Source organism: Rhinolophus hipposideros (assembly GCF_964194185.1).
Source record: "Rhinolophus hipposideros genome assembly, chromosome: 24".
In the NCBI taxonomy this organism is placed as follows: Eukaryota; Metazoa; Chordata; class Mammalia; order Chiroptera; family Rhinolophidae; genus Rhinolophus; species Rhinolophus hipposideros.
The window spans coordinates 38,455,216-38,476,802 of NC_138070.1; the positions used below are offsets into that span (position 1 = coordinate 38,455,216).

The following is a 21,587-nucleotide window of genomic DNA, read 5'->3' on the forward strand; positions in this document are numbered from 1 at the left end:
TCCCTTGGTTTAGATTTGGCTTTCTTTTCTTATTCCTTTCCTTTTTCATAATTGAAAAGAATTTCTGTTTCAGAAAAGGTATGTTCTATACACTGTGCCTATAGCAACAAATCTGTAGTACTGGCTACCACAGCCTTTTGTCTCAGAAATGTCAACAATTATGCTCTCATTGAATCTGGATGAAGTCAATATGAATATACAGATATGCTGCGGCAATCAATTACATATAACTTGTAGACTCAAAGGTCTGTGGTCTCTTCTCTCCTTTTTGGCCTGTTATAAAAATAATTTTGGTTAAAAGTGTCTACACAGCACCGATTTTATGTCAAAAGCAGCATCTTTACTCAGCCACCAAAATTAATCTATAAGTGCACATGTTCAAATAGCTTTCCTCATTTACTTCTGTTCTGTACCTCTAACAGACCAGTAATTATATTAGATTTTGCCTCAATCAAAAATTATTCGGCAATTAGTAAAACCATCAACTACAATGCCCTAAAAATACCCACATCCACGGAATGAAATAAGTTCCCCTGACATGCAACTGTGTAACAGAAGAATTATGCCTGCAGTTGGTGGACACTGTGTTCTATAACAACAGAACAGGTTTCTAACACCGTGTTTCCCCAAAAATAAGACCTAGCCAGACCATCAGCTCTAATGCGTCTTTTGGAGCAAAAATTAATATAAGACCCAGTCTTACTTTACTATAATATAAGACCCGGTCTTATATAATATAAAGACCGGGTAATTATATTAATTTTTGCTCCAAAAGATACATTAGAGCTGATGGTCCGGCTAGGTCTTATTTTTGGGGAAACATGGTAGTAAAAAATCCATTTCATAAAATTTTGTCACATATAAAATATCCTATTAATTGTGGCTATTCCATTTATGATTAAAGCATAACATAAGTGTTTGTTCTGTGTTCTGCTATGGGGCAATCAGGGGTCATATAATCTCAAAAAATAAGATTGCATCTGTTTCCCAGGCTGACAAAAGCAACAGGCTCAATTACACTGTTTCCCTCTCAAATCTGCCTGCACACACACACACACACACACACACACACACACACACACACACACACAAAGCACCCACAGTTTTAATCTTCGTGATACTGTGGCCACACTTTCTTTCCTACTTCCAAAAATACGTCAGGAAAATGTGATTGCAAAATAATTATTCTCGTCTATATTCAGCCTGGATTGCCACTGCTCATTTTTATGATTTTGAAAGATAAAGTCTGCAGCGGAAGGAAAATAGGCCTTATTCATCTTTCTCACACCCTTTGGTATCCACCTTTAATGTTACAGTGAACGTACATTTGACTCAGTAGGCCTGGGTCAAAGGCTTTAGAAATACTGAACCTGAAGTGCATTAAGAGAATAAACATCGGCTATTACAGCATAGGAAAATTTAAAAAATAGCAATAATAAACACAACACCATGTACATGAAGAATTTACAAGTCACTTAAAAATTTCATAAGAAACTAAAGAATTTGTAGGAGCAATGGAATCATATAAAAAGATCAAAAGGTCAAACAATCAGATAATGGTTACATTCTTTGAAAAATACTTCATGTGCACACCTTCTGTCCCAGTTATGCTGTCTTTCTCAAGTCTCCTATCTGTAAACATGTGGACAACGAAAGACATATATGAAAGAAAGGGATTGTACTGATTAACAAAGGAATAGAAGAACAAACAAAGATTTCAGAGCAGGTAAGGAACTAGCTTTTAAAGAAAACTGCTTCTGCAAAAAATATGACTTGGAGGCAATTCTGAAGTTTTGACACTCATACTTTACTCATAAATTAGAGTTGTTCTTCTGCAAGGGCAACTAACTTGAAATATGACACAAAAAGAACTGTTCGATTATGACATCACAAAATTCCAGGGAAGAACTAGGAATTAAAGTACCCTTTGATAAAAATTTCCAACTTTTAATGCAAAGTGCCAGAGCAAGGGCTTCAAAGATGACACAAGCAGAGAAATCACACCACATATTCTCCCCACCTCACTCCCTCACACACACTACAGATAGTTTATTAGCTAATTCTCAACTCTCCTGGTACGTATATCCATTACTCTATTGGATTCTTCATAACCTCAGGCCTCTATTCCCAATAGTTTAAAGTAGTGAAAACGATAGACAGATGTGAGGAAATACGACAAATAAACAAAAATAAAAGAACTCTGGAATCCAAAGTATTTCATGTTATGGAAGTAATGGTTGATATAATGTGCAAGGAACATTAAAAGTCAGATAGTTACATAAAAAGACATCAGACTGCTCTGCCTGTGCTTCCAGAAAAACAGCAAATTTTCCTAGAGTTTTAACTCTCCGTTTATTCTTCTTCAAATTCCTAACAGAGTTATAGGTTCCAACTGAGTACCGGAGATCAGAATCAGGTTGAACATGGTTAAAACATTTTAAATTATTTCAAAAGGGAGAAATGAAGAAAAACATTACCCAAGTTGAGAAATAAGAATTAAGGACAGAATAAAACTATTGGTAAATATGTGTTGACACAAGTCAAAATGAAAAACTAAACCAAAAAAAAGGAGGAAGTGGGATTGAAAAAGAGAAATTGGGAGAGAAAAGTGCTGGCCCTTCTTGTAAAGATCCTTGTGTCCTGATTTAAATACTGTAACATTCCCTCCTGAGGGGGATGTACTGTTCATGCTCTCTTCACAAGTATACCTAAAAGATAATGATAACTAAGCAGTAGGCAAATCCCAGTGAACACAGTAAGAAGACGGTGATTTCTTAGTCATTTTTCATGAGGGAGGAGACACGAACTAGAGATGTGGCCAATTCTGCTGACTGGGCTGAAGAAGTCTTGGTAAAAAAAAAAAAAAAATACCAAAAACAGCGTCCTACCCATTCTAGGGGGGAAAATATACAACCTCCCCCAAACCTAAATTAAATAAAACAAAACAAAAATAATCTCCCTCCTAAAGAAAACCACATGGAAACAAATGCCCTGCAAGAAGTCCTTATGTGTGTATTTTTACAAGTCTGGTAGAGGTTATTTTGTTTTGGATTCCACATAAATTTTATCTCCATCCCTAATGCCAAAAGAATGCAGTGCCCGAGAGCTATACTTCATTTCCTCTGGGCCAAAGGGTGCCTCGTGGTCAAAATAATAGAGAAGCATGTTGCTTGTGGGTAACTGCACTAGAGTTTTTAGTTGTTTCTTTAGTTCTGCAACGGTTTGGTCCAGACGAATGCTCATTTCTTCCACCTGATCGTTAAAGTGGACTTCTACTTTGGCACTGCTCTGGGGTCTTAGATCCACTTCTGCCAAAGGCTCCAACTTTCCATATTTTGTGATCAATTCATGATACCTAGAAGGATAAAAAGACAGTATCAGCTTAAGCTACTAGCAGCTGAACTACGGACTTTTTTCAGAACTACTGGTACATTACACTGCTATACTCAACATCTAATATCCTATTCTAATTATCTATATCTAGCTGATGATTATTGTGGAATAGGTGATCTGATATAGTTGCCCTTTTAAGAACACAGAACACACTATCCACATCCTTGTGAATAGGAAAAGCATTTCTCCTAAAGATGGTCACCATGTTTTGCTGTTAATCATTAAATAAGAATAGGCTTAGAGAGGAAAACAGAACCTAGAAAAGAAGACACTACAAAGATTATAGAGAGAAGTCAAACTTATAGAACTTGCTTTCTTGGGTACCATCATCAAGAAGAGCAGAGAGAGATCTCAGCACATGTTCCTTGATAACAGATGGGAAGCTGGAAGTAAGTCAGCAGTTCCTGAACCCTGGAGAAGCCATAACTTATAAACAAAAACATCTGGTTGCATGTTAGTTATTATCCCAGCTTTTTCAGTGATGCCTTGTTAGAATTTTCCAGCCTAGTCTTGTCGGTTACAATACATGGAATTTGTGGAAGAGTCAAAAATAAATTCTTATAAAAAAAAAAGTGGTAAATTGAGGGATACAAGTTCCTTGATCAAGTAAAGAGCGAAAAAAACCAAGAGCAAAGTGAATTATAGGTGAGATTAGGGCCCACAAGGTCAAACTTCCCATGTGGAAAAGCTTATCTCCACTATCAGCCTTGGAGAATGTAGGTCTGATTTTATTGAGGGAGCTGAGCAGTCTCCTACAAACCAGAGGGGAAAAATGCTAAAAAGATCTGATATTAGCTTTATTATAACCAAGGCACACAAGTTTAATTCATGATCAGAATATAGTGGTCACATAAGATTATTCCTTACCCTACTTTTGGTTTTAACCCGGTTAAATTGATGTTATAATAAGGTTGATAGGAATATTAAAGACATAGTAAGATGTCTGTGGTCAGAGATGGAGGTAATCATTTCCATTAATGGCAGTAACAGGGTATGTATGGTAAAACAGCACTGGTCTTGGAGTCAGGAGATCTGACATCAGAGTCTTGACTCTACCTTGTACTTAATTAGCCGTGTGACTTGGAAACACTCAATCCTTTGGATCTGTTTCCTTATTAGTAAAATTGGGATAGTAAGTTCTATCCTTCCTACCTTATAAGACAGTTACAAGAATTATATAAACTAACAGATGAGTAAGCACTTTGCAAATTATAAGTTCATATACAAATTAAAAATATCAACATTACATTTCTGTTGTTCTGGAACTTACATTATTAAAACACATACATCCCTTAGAAAATATACAATGGAAATGTATTTCAGTCGAACTCCTTGGAGAAGGTGGTGGTATGATGAAACAGATTACAGAACCATCGTCTTAGCCAAAAATAGTATTTTTTAAAGGTTTAAAAAAATCACCAGCAACAACTAACAGAAGACAGGTGTCAACCAAAGGTCATGGCCACCAATTCAACACCAATAGGAGTCCCCAGTTGAGGTGTAGTGAAGCAGGGGAGTTTACTCAGTGAAAACAGCTCAGTTGTGAAACAGTGTGGCTGTGAGAGCTCAGACGTGAAACAGCTCTGTTGAAGTGGCTCAGACGAGGTGGCTCAAAAGAAGTGTCTTGGGATGGGCAGTTCAAGTGTTCAGCTCCAGCTCCAGTGTTCCATCCAGTGTTCCAGCTCTAGCCAGGGAAACTGAAAGTGCAATCCATTGAGGCAGAGGTGAAGCTGGCTTATATAGAGAAGAGTGTCCACACTCAGTCCCTGATTGGTCCATTTCTATGCACATGAGGACTCCAAATTCTCACACTGGTCCAAATAGCACCATACTGACTGGTCAGAATGGGGTCACTCTGATTGGTCAGGGAAGACGTAGACAGCTGTGCAGCTCCAGTTGGACACAGGAAGTCTCAGTCCTACTGGCTGAACTACAATCCTAGGAACTCTCTTTTTAGGGTCAACTCAGAGAGCAGGAGCACTGCAGGGATCTTGGCGGCCCAATATGTGGCTTTTTCCTGAAATGCAGCATGCATGAGAGGCCTCTATAAACCATGACTGTAGACTGGTTAAGACTGAGTCCAACGAACTACGAGGAGGCAGGTATACTCTTCTCGGGTCAACAGAGGGAATGACCTTATTGCCATCATCTTTGAAAAGGAACTAAATATCTGAACTAACGGTAAGCCCCGTGGATGCATAAGCTGGGTGCGCTTCCTCATTATTCTGTTCCAACTTCTTCCCAGAATGCCTTCGCAAAGACTGGAATTGCAAACTAAATTTCCCACACTCCTTTGCACGTGAGATTTTTAGCTTCTATCAATCACATTCAACAGTCCTAGGGAGAGAAACAGTGGATCTAGCAGGAACAAGCTGGGTAGAGGCTTCCTAATCACCAGATTGCAGTTCGAGCGGTGTGTTCCTGGAGGCAACACCTCTGGCAGCAGCTGGACGGTCTCTAGGTCCCGGCTAAGGTGGTGTCACATAGCACCAGGGAAAGCAGCTTCCTGTGTCTCCTCTTATATGATTCTAACAGAAGTGCAGTGCCCTTAGCGTGCCAGTTCTGTGGTACCGTTCTAGAGGCAATCCTAGAGAAACAGCCCTTCCAAAGATTTTGTAAGCACCTTATTCCCTGTATTAAATTCCTTTCTTCTTAAAATAGCTACTGTGGCTTCTATTATCTATAACTGAATCCCAAATTATACTCCTTGACATGGTTTCCCATGACTTCAGGTTGGGCCCCAAGCCTGTGACCCTTGTCTATATTACAACCAAAGTGACTGTTACCATATAAAACACAAATATGACCACATCTCTCCTCTACTTAAAATTACACAAGACCCATCAGAATAAAGCCCTAACTCTTTTTTTTTTTTAAGATTTTTTTTTTAATCGGGGAAGGGGAACAGGACTTTATCGGGGAACAGTATGTACTTCCAGGATATTTTCCAAGTCAAGTTGTTGTCCTTTCAATCGTAGTTGTGGAGGGTGCCGTTCAGCTCCAGGTCCAGTTGCTGTTGTCAGTTGCAGGGGGCACAGCCCACCATCCCTTGTGGGAGTCGAGGAGTAGAACTGGCAACCTTGTGGTTGAGAGGATGCGCTCCAACCAACTGAGCCATCAGGGAACTCAGCGTCAGCTCAGCTCAAGGTGTTGTGTCCAATCTTAGTTGCAGGGGGCAGAGCCCACCATCCCTTGCGGGAGTCAAGGAGTAGAACCAGCTACCTTGTGGCTGAGAGCCCACTGGCCCATGTGGGAATCGAACCGGTAGCCTTCAGCGTTAGGAGCACGGGGCTCCAACCACCTGAGCCACTGGGCCAGTCCAAGCCCTAACTCTTTACCATGATTGTGGTAGGCAGAATTCTGGCCCTCATGATCTCCATCCACTTGTGTTATTCTCAACATTATATTATATTAAATGGCCTTAAAACAGGGAGATTAACTGGATGGGCTTAATTTTATCATGCGAGCCCCTAAAGGCAGAGGCTTCTAAAGCTAGTGGCAAAAGAGTAAGTCAGAGAGATTCCAAGCATGAGAAGGACATGACATAGTACTATCGCTAGTTTGAAGAGGAAAGGGGTCATGTGGAAAGAATGAGAAAAAACGGAATTCTGCCACCATTATGAATGAGCCTGCAAGGTGATTCTTTTCTAGATCCAATAAGGAACACAGCCCTGCTGACCCCCTGAGTTTGGCTTTGTGAGATCCTAAGCAGAAAAGCCAGGTGAGCCATGCGTTGCCAAACTTCTGACCAACAGAGCTGTGACATAATAAATAGGTATTGTTTTAAGCCATTAAGTTTATGGTATCTCGCTACAGCCCCAATAGAAAAATAATACAATGACTATAAAAGGTCCTTCATGATCTGGTTCCTTCATAACTTTCCAAACTTATTTTGTGCCATCAACATTACCACTTTTAGATTGCAGATTAGTGCAGCCACTATGGAAAACAGTATGGAGGTATCTCAGGAATCTGAAAATGGAACTACCCTATGATCCAGTAATTCCACTCCTAGGCATCTACCCGGAGAAATCCAAAACTCCAATTCAAAAATCTGTATGCACTCCTATGCTTATTGCAGCACTTTACACAATAGCCAAAATATGGAAACATCTGAAATGCCCATCGGTAGATGACTGGATCAAGAAGCTGTGGTACATTTATACAATGGAGTATTACGCAGCCATAAAGAAGAAAGAAATCTTATCATTTGCAGCAACATGGATGGATCTAGAGAATATTATGTTAAGTGAAATAAGTCAGAAAGAGAAAGACAAGTACCATATGATCTCACTTATATATGGAATCTAAAGAAAAGACTATGTGAATGAACTAATCAGAAACAGTTTTGGGGACACAAAGAAAAAACCGAGAGTTGTTAGATGGGTGTGTGTGGGGGGGGTTGGGGATAAGGGGAAAGGTGAAGGGATTTGGAAGCAGCTGGTAACCACAAGATGGCCTCAGGGTTTTTTTGAAAATTAATTTGGGGAAGGTATTCAATAATGTTGTAAAGATTTTGTTGGGTATCCGATGGACATGCGTCCTATTTGGGAGACCACCTCAGGGATACTGTGGATACCTGATCATAGCATTGTACACCAGAAGCTAAACACTAATGAATGCCAACTATAATTTTATATATATAATGTGATGGTTCAGTGTGAGGTCGGAGGGATAGTGGATGGGGGGAGGGGGTTCACAGTGTGAGGGATATAAATGATGAACGTCTAAGTATTACCTTGTCTTGTACACCTGAAACTAATAAATAAATTAAAAAAACAAAAACAAAAAAAATTACCACTTTTAGCACCTGCTTTTCTACTTGTTTAGATTTAAAAATCAATGTTTGCTTACTAATTTTCAGTAAAAGCCAGCAGACTTTTGTATGTGGATAAAAGTTTGGATATGGGCTATCACAAACATTAACTCTTTATATTGTGACTCACTTCACACACTGAATATGTTCTCCTAAAAGTTACGTAAGTAAAAATCATGATGTCAAGATAATACGTTTACTCCTGATTATCTTATTTTGGATTATCTTTAAGTAGGGCAAATCAGTAATATAAGAAATAATGATTTTACAAAGTGCCCAGTAAATTTTAGAAACCAATTTCTTTTTAGTCTTCCTGCTTAGATACTTTACTCATTATACAAAAGTCCATCCATACTGAACAATATCTGCATACTCTATATTATCTGGTATTTTCTTAGCATCAGTCCCAAAGTTATAGTCTTAAGAGGCAAATGATTTCTGATGGATAAATATTCTTCAAAATGAATAATCTCAATTTATATCCTCACCAATCAGTACTTCCATCTGATTACTTAAAAATATTCAATATTTGAAGGTCTCACTTCTGAAGTGGGCAAAACGTCATAAACCTACATTGAAAGACATTACTGACAAGGATGTGTTACAAGAATGAAATGCTAAAATGTAACATATATATATAGTACTTGTGTTCAGAAGTTCTGAACACCATGACATTCTAACAGAAAATGAACAATCACAAGAGAAACAAAATTTACTACACACTGCATAAAGGCCAGCATGACCATATGGATAACTGAGAATGAGAAATGGAAAGCAAATGCTAATGCAATCTTGTGAAGAACACAACTCACAGGAAAACTGGCATTGTATTTTTTTTTTTTAAATCTTCCTATTAAATAGAAACATCCACTGTGAGTAAAACTTCTTTCAACTTTAAGGGTCTTTGATTCATGGCCAGTGAACAACCACATTACTAGTAAAGTGGGGTTGCAGGTGGCACTAACAAAAGGTGAATAGTGTATGAAGCTATCCCCGTGAGAGCTATGGTAGCTAAACTCCCAGTAGACATAGCAAGTCTTCACACACTAGGGGCTCCTGGTCCATGGCATACCTGCCTGATGTGACAGACACATGAGCGGACTTTAGTAGCGTGATGATCAAGTTGGAGGAGACATGCTCATTTTCACTCTTGATTCCTAAGATATCTGAAAATATTTCCTCAATCATAATTCAGTAATAGGTCTATGACCCCAGAATAAACATAGACTTGGCACACTGCTTGAAAAAAACTGCAGGTTCCTGCTCTAAATCCTAATCGGAGGGTGAATTTATGATAAAACCTAAAACCCCAAGATGGTTAGAGACAAAGGTTAACCTAGTCTCAGCTCTGAATAGCCTTATAAACTATCTTAACTAAATAACACAAACGTGAAATATTTTACGTAATTTTTAGGAAATTGGAAAACTAAAGTAGACATAGAACCAGAGGCTTTTAGGTGGCAGAAAGCATCCATATTTGGACCTCATGTCTCCAAATGCATAAAAAAAGCTTACTATCTCAAGGAGCATCCTAAAGAAAAATGATGAGATGTATATTTTATGGAGGTGCCTATACCACAGTGGGATTAAACACATCCTGGAGGTGATTTATCTATCTATCCCTTACAACTTGCCTAGAGGTGTGCTCACAAGTGGCTTATATATTAGCCTTGCGCTAACAATTCTGGTAATCTATTGTTCCTCAAACACAGACCCATACTGAATCAACTGGAGTCCTTATTCTGAATAAAGCTATCTTACTCCAAAATAAATCCCTAATATATACATCTCTCTCTTTAAGGAATGTAACAAATAAAACATGAAGAATCTGTGATGGTTCACTTGGATGAACCAAATCGTTGAAGCATAACTAGAAGAAAAACATTCATTTAGTTTACTTTGTTTCCCAAGGCATCATGAAGGATTCAAAAGCATATTCCAAACATCCAATTGCTGTTAATCTTTCTTGCTATAATATGCTTTTTTCTGATTTTGATATGGCATCATATCATGGCATATAAAAAAATCTCCTTAACATTCTACAACTGGGAGTTTACATTCTACTGAAACAGTTTTCTCAAAGTTACCAATATCTTATTTATTAAAACACATAAACATCACAATTCAATGGCAGAAAGACCTCAGAAATCATCTATTATATATACTATAGATATAGTAATTGCAGACCAGCTTGTTAGCCCAAAGTCTAAATAGCTAGTGAATGGAAGGGGAGAGTGTAGAACTCAAATCTTATTTTTAGACTATCAGTCTTAGTTATGATCATCTTTTTGATTTGCTGCAATAATGAATACTGTTCTATAAATTCTCTTCTCATTTCTACATTACAAATGCCCCCTTTCAATCTCTCTTTGTTGGTTCTCATTCTTCTTCTTACCATCTAGACTTGGGTAGTCCTTAAAATTCATTCCTATATTCTCTTCCCTTTTCTCTTCATGATCTTTCATCACAGATCTAATTCCCTTACTTAGCTTAAGCCATAGATATTTCCCACTTGTCTTCCTCAAACTCCTGCATTTCTGCTACCTCCAGAATAATTTATTCTCACCATTCACATATAGCAAAGTATCTTGAATTGAACTTAGTATTTTTCATGTAGTTTTTCACCAAGGCTTAAGTCACAGAATTTTTTTTCAACTCACCATTTCTTAAATTCAAGTCCTATCAAAATTACCTAGTGAATGGATAAATAGAATGTGATTTATTCATGTAATAGAATACCACACATTAAAGAATGACTTAATCTACATTTATCAATATGATTAAGACTTTGGTCAAAATGGTTCCATAAATTCACATTTTAATGCACTTCTGCTCTAAACACTGATTTAAAATGGATAAAATGTGAAAAGTTGAATTCTAAGGAGACAGCCCAGGCTCAAAAATAATAAACATCTCCATGGACCAGAAACTGAACAGAAATACAAAGCATACAACAAAGAAACCACAGGACCGCTAGATTCCAAATCCAAAGCAGGCAGTGGCAGTCTGGAGTTAAGGTCCTGTGAGGCAAAAGGGATAAAAAGTACTGTATGGGAGAGAGGGGAACTCAAGCCAGGTTCACTGACTGAAGCAGGAGTAGGGTTGGGGAGGGGGTGATGTGAGGCCAGGCATGATGTAAGAATGCAAAAACCTGCTGTAGATCCACTGTCTGGGGCTACCTCTTTGGAGCAAAGGGTCTAAATAAAAGAAGTAAAAAGATAGCTCAACCACCAGGAATGGAATCAAATCACTTGCTGCCCAGGTGACTAGATCTGTATTAATTCTGTAATTTTTGTGGGACAGGTTCTCCAAAATCCATTACAAGAGACAATTCTGGACAAGGAGTCTGGATAGTCTGTTAGAGGCAATCGCAAAACCATTAGACACAGAGAGGTAAGCTCAAATAAGAAGACGTAATCTTCAATGCACATATATCTAACAACAGAGCTTCAAGGTAATGAAGCAAAAAGTGAGAGAACTGAAAGTAAAAACAGACAAATCCCCAACTATAGTTAAGACACTTCCACACTCCTTTCTCAGTAATAGAACAAGCAGACAGAAAATTGTTAACAATATGAAATACCTGAATAACACTAAAAATTTGACCTGACATGTATAAAACATACTGCCCGACAACATCAGAATGCACACGTTTTTCTAGCATATATGAAATATTGACCAAGAAAGACCACATTCTAGGCCAAAAACATACCTCAACAGGTTTAAAAGAATTGAAATAACATAAAGTATGTTTTCTGACTATAATGAAATTAAGCTAAAAGTCATTAACAGAAAAATAACTAGAAAATCCTCAAGTATTTGGAAAATATACAACACACTTGTAAATAATCTATGGTTAAAAAACTACAAAAGAACAAGACAAACAAATGAGAAACAAAAACTCATAGACAGACAATAGTTTAGTGGTTACCAGAGGGTAAGGGGGGTGGGGGGAGGGAGATGAGGGTAAGGGGGATCAAATATATGGTGATGGAAGGAGAACTGACTCTGGGTGGTGAACACACAATGGGATTTATAGATGATGTAATACAGAATTGTACACCTGAAATTATGTAATTTCATTTTTGTCACCCCAATAAATTAAAAAAAAAAATCTATGGTTAAAGAGGAAGTCACAAGGAAAATTAGAAAATATCCTGAATTCAAAGAAAATGAAAATACAATATAGCAAAAATTATAGAATATAGCTAAAGCAGTATTTAGAGAGAAAATTATGTAATTAAATGTTTAAAAGAGAAAAGAAGATTTCAAATCAACGATCTAAGTTTTCACTTTAAGAAACCAGAAAAATATGAGCAAGTTAAACTCAAAGCAACAAGAAGGAATAAACTAATAAAGATACAAGCAGAAATCAATGAAATAGAACTCAGAAAAATAATAGAAAACCCACAAAACCCAAAGCTGGTTCTTAAGGTTAGTAAATTTGGTAAGCCTCTAGCCAGACTAATCAAGAAAAGAAGATACCAATATCAGGACTAAATGAGGAAACATCACTACAGACCCTACAGACTCTAAAGGCTTTCATAATAAGTGAATATTATAAACAACTCTATGACCATAAATTCAATGACTAAGGTGAAATTGATAAATTTCTTCAAAGACACAAACTACCAAAGCTCATTTAAGAAGGAACAGATAACTCAAATCAAGCTACAGCTATTCAATAAATTTAATCATTGTTGAAATCTCCAGCAAAGAAATCATTAAACATAGATGGCTTCACTGACAAAGTCTACAAAACATTTAAGAAAAAAATATTAATTCTATACAAATTCTTAGAAAGGAGGAGAGAACAAACACTCACTAGCTCATTTTATGAAGCCAACACTATTCCTAATATTGAAACAAGACAAAGACATTACAAGGAAACAAAATAACAGATCAACATCCATGATGAACATAGATACAAAAATCATCAACAAAATATTAGCAAATGAAACCCACCAACATATTAAGAAGATAATATAGTATAAAAAAGTGAGATTTATCCTGGAAATTTAAGGCTGGTTAAACTTTTTTTAAAAATCAGTCAATATATTTCACTATATTGACACACTAAGAAAAACTATAGAGTCTCTCAAGAGATACAGAAAAGAAAAAGAGGGAAAAAAGAAAAAAGTATAAGTCATGTAGATTGGAAAAGAAGACAAATATTGTGCCTTGTTATAGACATGTGATTGTCTACAATGAATACAAAATAACTACTAGAACTAATAGTTTAGCAAGGTTGTAGAATATAAGGTCAATATACAAAAATCAATTGTATTTCTATACCTAGCAATGCAATTAAAAATAGAAATGAAAAAACAATATTATTAAAACATGACCAAGATACATGAAATCCTTAAGTAAAAATGTAAAACACGTAGGAGCTATAACACCAATTTCTGAAAGAAATCAAAGAAGACTTCAGTAAATGGAGAGATACACGGGTTCATGGACAGAAGACTCAATGTTATTACAATGTCAATTCTATCCAAATTATTCTACAGATTCAAAACAATCCGAATCAAAATCCCAGCAGAATTTTTTCTTGTATAATTCAACAAGCTTATATATATATATATATATAGCATATATATATATATATATATATATATATATATATATATATATATACACATATATATAAAGGCAAAGGAACTAGAATAGCCAAAATAACTTCAAAAAAGAAGATCAAAGTTGGAGGACCCACACTAACTCAAATTCAAAACCTACTATAAAGCTACAATAATCAAGACACTGTGATACTGGCAAAAGGTTAGACATGTAGATCAATGGAAAAGAACAGCAAATCCAGAAATAGAGTCTACATACATGGTTAATTAATTTTCAACAAAGGTATTAAATCAATACAACAGAAAAAGGATAGTCTTATCAATGAATACTGCTAGAACGGGCACCCATATGTCAAAATTAAAGAAAAAACTTAATCCATATCCTACACCATATACAAAAATTAACTCAAATGAATCATAAGCTTAATTGTAAAATCTAAACCTATAAAATGTCCAGAAAACATTTAAGAAAACCTCTGCAATCTTGGTTTGGTCAAATAATTCTTAGATATGACAACAAAAGTGCAATCCATAAAAGAAAAAAAAATCAATTAAGTTGAATGTCATTAAAATTTAAAATTTCTGCTATTTGAAATAAACTATTAAAAGAATGACATGACAATCCCAAGTGAGAGAAAGTATTCATAACACACGTATCTGGTAAGGGACACATATCTAGAATATATAAAGAAGTCTCAAAACTCAATAATAAGATAACAAAGTACAAAAATGGGCAAAAGATGTTACATGCCTACTTTACCAAAGAAGGTATTTCAATAGTAAACAAGCTCATGAGAAGATGTTCAACATCATTAGCCACTAGGGAAATTCAAGTTACAACCCCTATATGTCTATTAGACTGGCTAAAACTCAAAACAGAAACAAAAATACTGAAAATTCCAAGTGGTGATGAGGATGTGGAGCCACAGGAACTGTCACATGTTGCCGGGCGCACAGCAAAATGGTGCAGCCACTTTGAAAAACAGCTTGGCAAGTTAAACATACATTTCCCATATAACTCAATCTTTCTGCTTCTAGATATTGTGCCCAAGACAATTAAGAACTTATATTCACACAGAAACTTATAGGTAACTGTTTATCATACCTTTCTTAACAAATTGCTAAAACACTGGAAACACAAATGTATTTAACAAATTGCTAAAACACTGGAAAAACAAATGATGAATGGCTAAATAAACTGTTACATCTATATAAAAGAATACTACTGGAGAGACGGGGAAAAATGGCGGCGTGAGGTGAGCCTCTGTAGCGCTCCCCTGGAATTTACAACGAATCGGACAACAATAACTCCACAAAGGACTCCCTGCACAGCAGACAGGCAAGACGAAGAGGCCCACTGCTGAATTCACTTCCAGGTGGGTGAATCGCGCCAGCGGGGGAGGAGGGAGAGGAGAAGTGAGGAGACCGAGCCGCGCGGGCACAGGACGCAGACCTAACTCCGCGCTCACTGCATCCCGGAACTATCGCAGCTGCAGCTGCGGGAGAGGGAAGGACTCGGACTGCTAGGGCTCCGCTTACCGCCCACAGGGCTGAGAGGGCAGCATATAGCACGGCTGAACCCAATGCTCGCTCACAGCAGATCTCAGAGCAAAGACTGAAAATAAAGGGCTGAAATCGGTGGTTTAAGCCCTCACTGCCGAGCGGAGAACGGAAGCCTTAGGCACGGAGACTAGCCGCCCCCTCCCTACCCTCCCAGAGCTCGCCCCGCCCCCACCTGCCCGGTGCTAGAAGCGATAAAGTAGCAGTGTCGGATCAAAGGACAGAATATTTGCTGCTCTGAGAACTGTAAACCGCAGACACAGATTCGCAGCTCAACAAGTTCCGGCAAAGGGGAGGGAGCTGTGGAAGGAGGACTGGCTGTGATGGTGGTGGTCGCTGCCATTGCTCTGGGCCACCTCTCACAACTCACCCCGCCCCTGGCCCCACCTATCTGGGCGGATCCCTGCAGGAGTAAACAGAACTGCTGAAACAAACGGGCTCTGAATCTGGTGCAGAAAGAGCTTTGGAACTTCAGAAGCGCTTCGCATACCTATCAACCTGTTGCAGAAGCCACTCCTGTAGATGTCTAGGAAGAGATATAGTAAATCAGTGATTGCCATGAATAACCAAGGCAACAAGATAGCTCAGAAAGAAAGTGAAAAGTCTCCAGAAAAGGAACTTAGAGATATGGACATTTGTGATTTAAATGACAGAGAATTCAAGATTGCAATTCTGAAAAAACTGAACGAGATGCAAGAAAACACAGAAAGGCAGTTTAATGAACTCAGAAACACAATCAAAGAACACCATGAGCATTTTACAAAAGAGATTGAAATCTTGAAAAAGAACCAAATAGAATTTCTGGAGATTAAGAACTCAATAGAAGAAATTAACAATAAAATATCCAGCTTAGGTAGTAGAGTTGACCAGATGGAGGAAAGAATCAGTGACATCGAAGATAGGAACCTGGAATTTACACAGAGGGAAGAAGAAAGAGACTTGAGACTTAAAAGAAATGAAAGAACTCTACAAGAACTTTCTGATCCATCAGAAAGAGCAATATAAGAATAATGGGCATACCAGAAGGAGAAGAAAGAGGGAAGGGAACAGAGAATATATTCAAACAAATCGTCGATGAGAACTTCCCAAACTTGTGGACAGAACTGGATCCTCGAATCCAAGAAGCAAATAGAACACCTAATTACCTCAATCCCAACAGGCCTTAACCAAGACACATTGTATTGCAGCTGTCTAAAATCAATGACAAAGAAAGAATCCTCAAGGCAGCCAGGGAAAAGAAGACGGTAACTTACAAAGGAAAGCCCATTAGATTATCATCAGATTTTTCAGCAGAAACTCTACAAGCTAGGAGGGAATGGAACCAAATATTCAAACTATTGAAAGAGAGAAATTGTGAGCCAAGAATAATATATCCAGCAAAGATCTCCTTTAGATATGAAGGAGGAATAAAGACCTTTCCAGAAATCCAGAAGCTGAGGGAATTTTCTAATACACGACCTGCACTACAAGAAATACTAAAGGAGGCTATTAGACCACCATCAACAGGGACAACTTGTGGCAACCGAGACATAAAAAGGGGGAGCGTAAAGGCCTGAACTGGAATATGGGAATAGAGAAAGTAAGCGTACTGAAGAAACTGGACTACTCTAAATATCAAACTTTCTTTTACATAAACTTAAGGGTAACCACTCAAAAATCATCCAGAACTGAAATATATACTGTAATGAAAGAAGAAACAGAGGGAAACATCATAGAATACCACCACAAAGAAATAATAGACAACAACAAAAAGGCAAAGAAACAATGGAGACACAGCCTTACCAGAAAACTGAAGATAGAATGACAGGAAATCCTCACATATCAATAATCACCCTAAATGTAAATGGACTGAACTCACCAATAAAGAGACACAGAGTAGCAGATTGGATCAAAAAACTAAACCCAACCATATGCTGTCTACAAGAGACACATCTCAGCTACAAGGACAAGCATAGACTCAAAGTGAAAGGGTGGAAATTGACACTCCAAGCAAATGGTACCCAGAGAAAATCAGGTGTAGCCATAATGATCTCCGATGAAACAGACTTCAGGGTGAAAAAGATAACAAGAGACAAAGATGGACATTTCATAATGGTAAAGGGGACTATACAACAAGAAGACATAACAGTCATCAATATTTATGCCCCCAATCAGGGAGCACCGAAATATACCAAGCAACTACTAACAGAACTAAAGGGAGAAATTGACCAAAACACAATTATACTAGGGGACTTAAATACATCATTGACAGCTATGGATAGATCATCCAAACAGAAGATAAATAACGAAATCACAGCCCTAAATGACACATTAGATGAAATGGACATAATTGACATATATAGAGCACTTCATCCTAAAACATCAGACTATACATTCTTTTCTAGTGTACATGAAACATTCTCAAGGATAAACCATATATTGGGACACAAAATCAGCCTCAGCAAATTTAAGAAGATTGAAATCATACCAAGCATATTCTCTGATCACAAAGCTTTGAAATTGGATATCAACTGCAAAAAGAAAGCAGGAAAAAACACAAATACATGGAGATTAAACAACATACTTTTAAAGAACGACTGGGTCAAAGAAGAAATTAGAGGAGAGCTCAAAAGATACATAGAAACAAATGACAATGAAAATACATCCTACCAAAATTTTTGGGATGCCGCGAAAGCAGTTTTAAGAGAGAAATTTATATCATTACAGGCCTATCTCAAGAAACAAGAAAAATCCCAAATAAATAACCTCATGTTACACCTTAAAGAACTAGAAGAACAAGAACAAGCGAAACCCAAGGTCAGCAGAAGAAAGGAAATAACAAAAATCAGAGCAGAACTAAATGAAATGGAGAACAAAAAGACAATAGAAAAAATTAATGTGACAAAGAACTGGTTCTTTGAAAAGATTAACAAAATTGACAAACTATTGGCTAGACTCACTAAGATAAAAAGAGAGAAGACACTAATTAACAAAATCAGAAATGAAAAAGGGGAAGTTATCACGGACACCACAGAAATACAAAAGATCATCCAAGAATACTATGAAGGACTATATGCCACCAAATTTAATAACTTAGAAGAAATGGACAAGTTCTTAGAAACATATAGCCTTCCAAGGCTGAATCATGAAGAACTGGAAAATCCAAACAGGCCGATCACCAGTAATGAAATTGAATCAGTCATCAAAAACCTTCCCAAAATCAAAAGTCCTGGACCAGATGGCTTCACCAGTGAATTCTACCAAACCTTCAAAGAGGATCTAATACCAATCCTGCTCAAACTCTTCCAAAAAATTGAAGAAGAGTCAATACTCCCTAACTCCTTTTATGAGGCCAACATTACCCTGATACCAAAACCTGGTAAGGACAACACAAAAAAAGAAAACTACAGACCTATATCTCTGATGAATACAGATGCTAAAATCCTAAACAAAATTCTAGCAAATCGAATACACAATGCATTAAAAAGATTATTCATCACGACCAAGTGGGGTTCATCCCCGGGGCACAAGGATGGTTCAACATTCGCATATCCATCAATGTGATACATCACATAAACAAAATAAAGGACAAAAATCATATGATTCTATCAATTGATGCAGAAAAAGCATTTGATAAGATACAACATCCATTTATGATTAAAACACTTACTAAAATTTGTATAGAAGGAAAATACCTCAACATAATAAAGGCCATATACGACAAGCCCTCAGCTAATCTCATAATTAATGGTGAAAAGCTGAAGCCCTTTGCTCTACGTTCAGGAACACGACAAGGTTGTCCCCTATCTCCTCTGCTTTTCAACATAGTGTTGGAAGTCCTCGCCAGAGCTATCAGGCAAGAGAAAGAAATAAAAGGCATCCAAATTGGGAATGAAGAAGTTAAATTGTCACTCTTTGCAGATGACATGATGCTATATATAGAAAACCCTAAAGACTCCACCAAAAAGCTATTAGAAACAATCAACGAATACAGTAAAGTTGCTGGCTACAAAATCAACGTACAAAAGTCCATTGCTTTCCTATATACCAACAATGAAATCTCAGAAAAAGAGATAGAAAAAACAATTCCTTTTGCAATTGCAGCAAAAAGAATAAAATACCTAGGAATAAACTTAACCAAGGATGTGAAGGATTTATATGCTGAAAACTATAAGACATTTTTGAAAGAAATTGAAGAAGACACAAAGAAATGGAAAGACATTCCCTGCTCATGGATTGGAAGAATCAACATAGTTAAAATGGCCATATTACCCAAAGCCATATACAGATTTAATGCAATCCCCATCAAAATCCCAATGGCATTTTTTAAAGAAATAGAACAAAAAATCACCAGATTTGTTTGGAACCATAAAAGACCCCGAATAGCCAAAGCAATATTAAAAAAAAAGAACAATACTGGAGGAATCACACTCCCTGATTTTTGCATGTACTACAGGGCTACAATAATCAAAACAGCTTGGTATTGGCGGAAAAACAGACACATAGACCAATGGAATAGAATTGAGAACCCAGAAATAAAGCCACATAAATATGGACAGATAATTTTTGACAAAGAAGCTAAAAACATACAATGGAGGAAAGACAGCCTCTTCAATAAGTGGTGCTGGCAGAATTGGATAGCCACGTGCAAAAGAATGAAACTGGACTGCTATCTGTCACCATGTACCAAAATTAATTCAAAATGGATCAAAGACTTAAGTATAAGATCTGACATAATAAACTGCAGAGAAGAAAACATAGGTAGTAAACTTATGGACATTGGGTTCAAAGAGCATTTCATGAATTTGACTCCAAAGGCAATGGAAGTAAAAGCTAAAATAAACAAATGGGACTATATGAAACTTAAAAGCTTCTACACAGCAAAGAAACCATCGACAAAATAAAAAGGCAACCAACTGAATGGGAGAAGATTTTTGCAAACAGTGCCTCCGATAAGGGGCTAATATTCAAAATATAGAAGGAACTCATGAAACTCAACAACAAAAAAACAAACAACCCAATTGAAAAATGGACAGTGGACCTGAAGAGACATTTCTCCAAAGAGGATATACAAATGGCAAATAGACATATGAAAAAATGCTCAACATCGCTAATCAGCAGAAAAATGCAAATAAAACCATAATGAGATATCACCTCACCCCAGTCAGAATGGCTATCATCAACAGGACAAATAGTAACAAGTGTTGGAGAGGCTGTGGAGAAAAAGGAACCCTCATACACTGTTGGTGGGAATGCAGACTGGTGCAGCTGCTACGGAAGGCAGTGTGGAAGTTCCTCAAAAAATTACAAATAGAATTACCATATGACCCAGCAATCCCTCTCCTGGGTATCTACCCAAAAAATGTGAAAACATTTATACATAAAGACACGTGTGATCTAATGTTCATTGCAGCTTTGTTTACGGTGGCCAAGACATGGAAACAACCAAAATTTCCTTCGATAGATGAATGGATAAAGAAGTTGTGGTATATATACATAATGGAATACTATTCGGCGTTAAGGAAAGATGATATAGGAACATTTGTGACAACATGGATGGATCTTGAGAGTATAATGCTAAGCAAAATAAGTCAGACAGAAAAAGCAGAGAACCCTATGATTTCACGGATATGTGGTATATAAACCAAAAACAACAAAAGAACAAGACAAACAAATGAGAAAGAAAAACTCACAGACACAGGCAATAGTTTAGTGGTTACCATAGGGTAAGGGGGGTGGGTGGTGGGAGATGAGGGTAAGGGGATCAAATATATGGTGATGGAAGGAGAACTGACTCTGGGTGGTGAACACACAATGGGACTTATAGATGATATAATACAGAATTGTACACCTGAAATCTATGTAATTTTACTAACAAGTATCACTGCAATAAATTTAAAATAAATCAATTAATTAATTAATTAATTTAAAAGGAAGAATACAATTAGAGGACTCACACTTCTTTAATTCAAAACATATTGCATAGCTACAATAATCAAAACAGTGTGATACTGGCATAAAGACAGACACACAGATCAAGGAAACAGAATAGTGAGGCCGGCAATAAAACCTCATGTACCTGGTCAAATGATCATCAACAAAGGTGCTAAGAACTCTCAATAGGAAAAGGACAGTTTCTCCAATAAACAGTGCTGGGAAAATTAGATATCCACATGCAAAAAAATGAAGGTGGACCCTTACCTTATACCATATACAAAAATTAAATTGAAATACATTAAAATATAAATGTAAGACCCCAA

The 21,587-nt window shown here is 37.0% G+C and overlaps 1 protein-coding gene across 2 annotated transcripts in view; it reads right to left on the reverse strand.

Moving 5' to 3' along the window:
- Positions 1-1,173: 1,173 nt before the first annotated feature.
- The window catches only part of TBCEL (tubulin folding cofactor E like), a 95,534-nt gene continuing 75,120 nt past the window's right edge, over positions 1,174-21,587 (reverse strand). For both annotated transcript variants that reach the window (XM_081037395.1, XM_081037394.1), the window contains exon 8: positions 1,174-3,355. In XM_081037395.1, the coding sequence (XP_080893521.1) occupies positions 3,037-3,355 (319 nt within the window). In that variant the 3' untranslated portion in view covers positions 1,174-3,036. The remainder of the gene's footprint in view (positions 3,356-21,587) is intronic.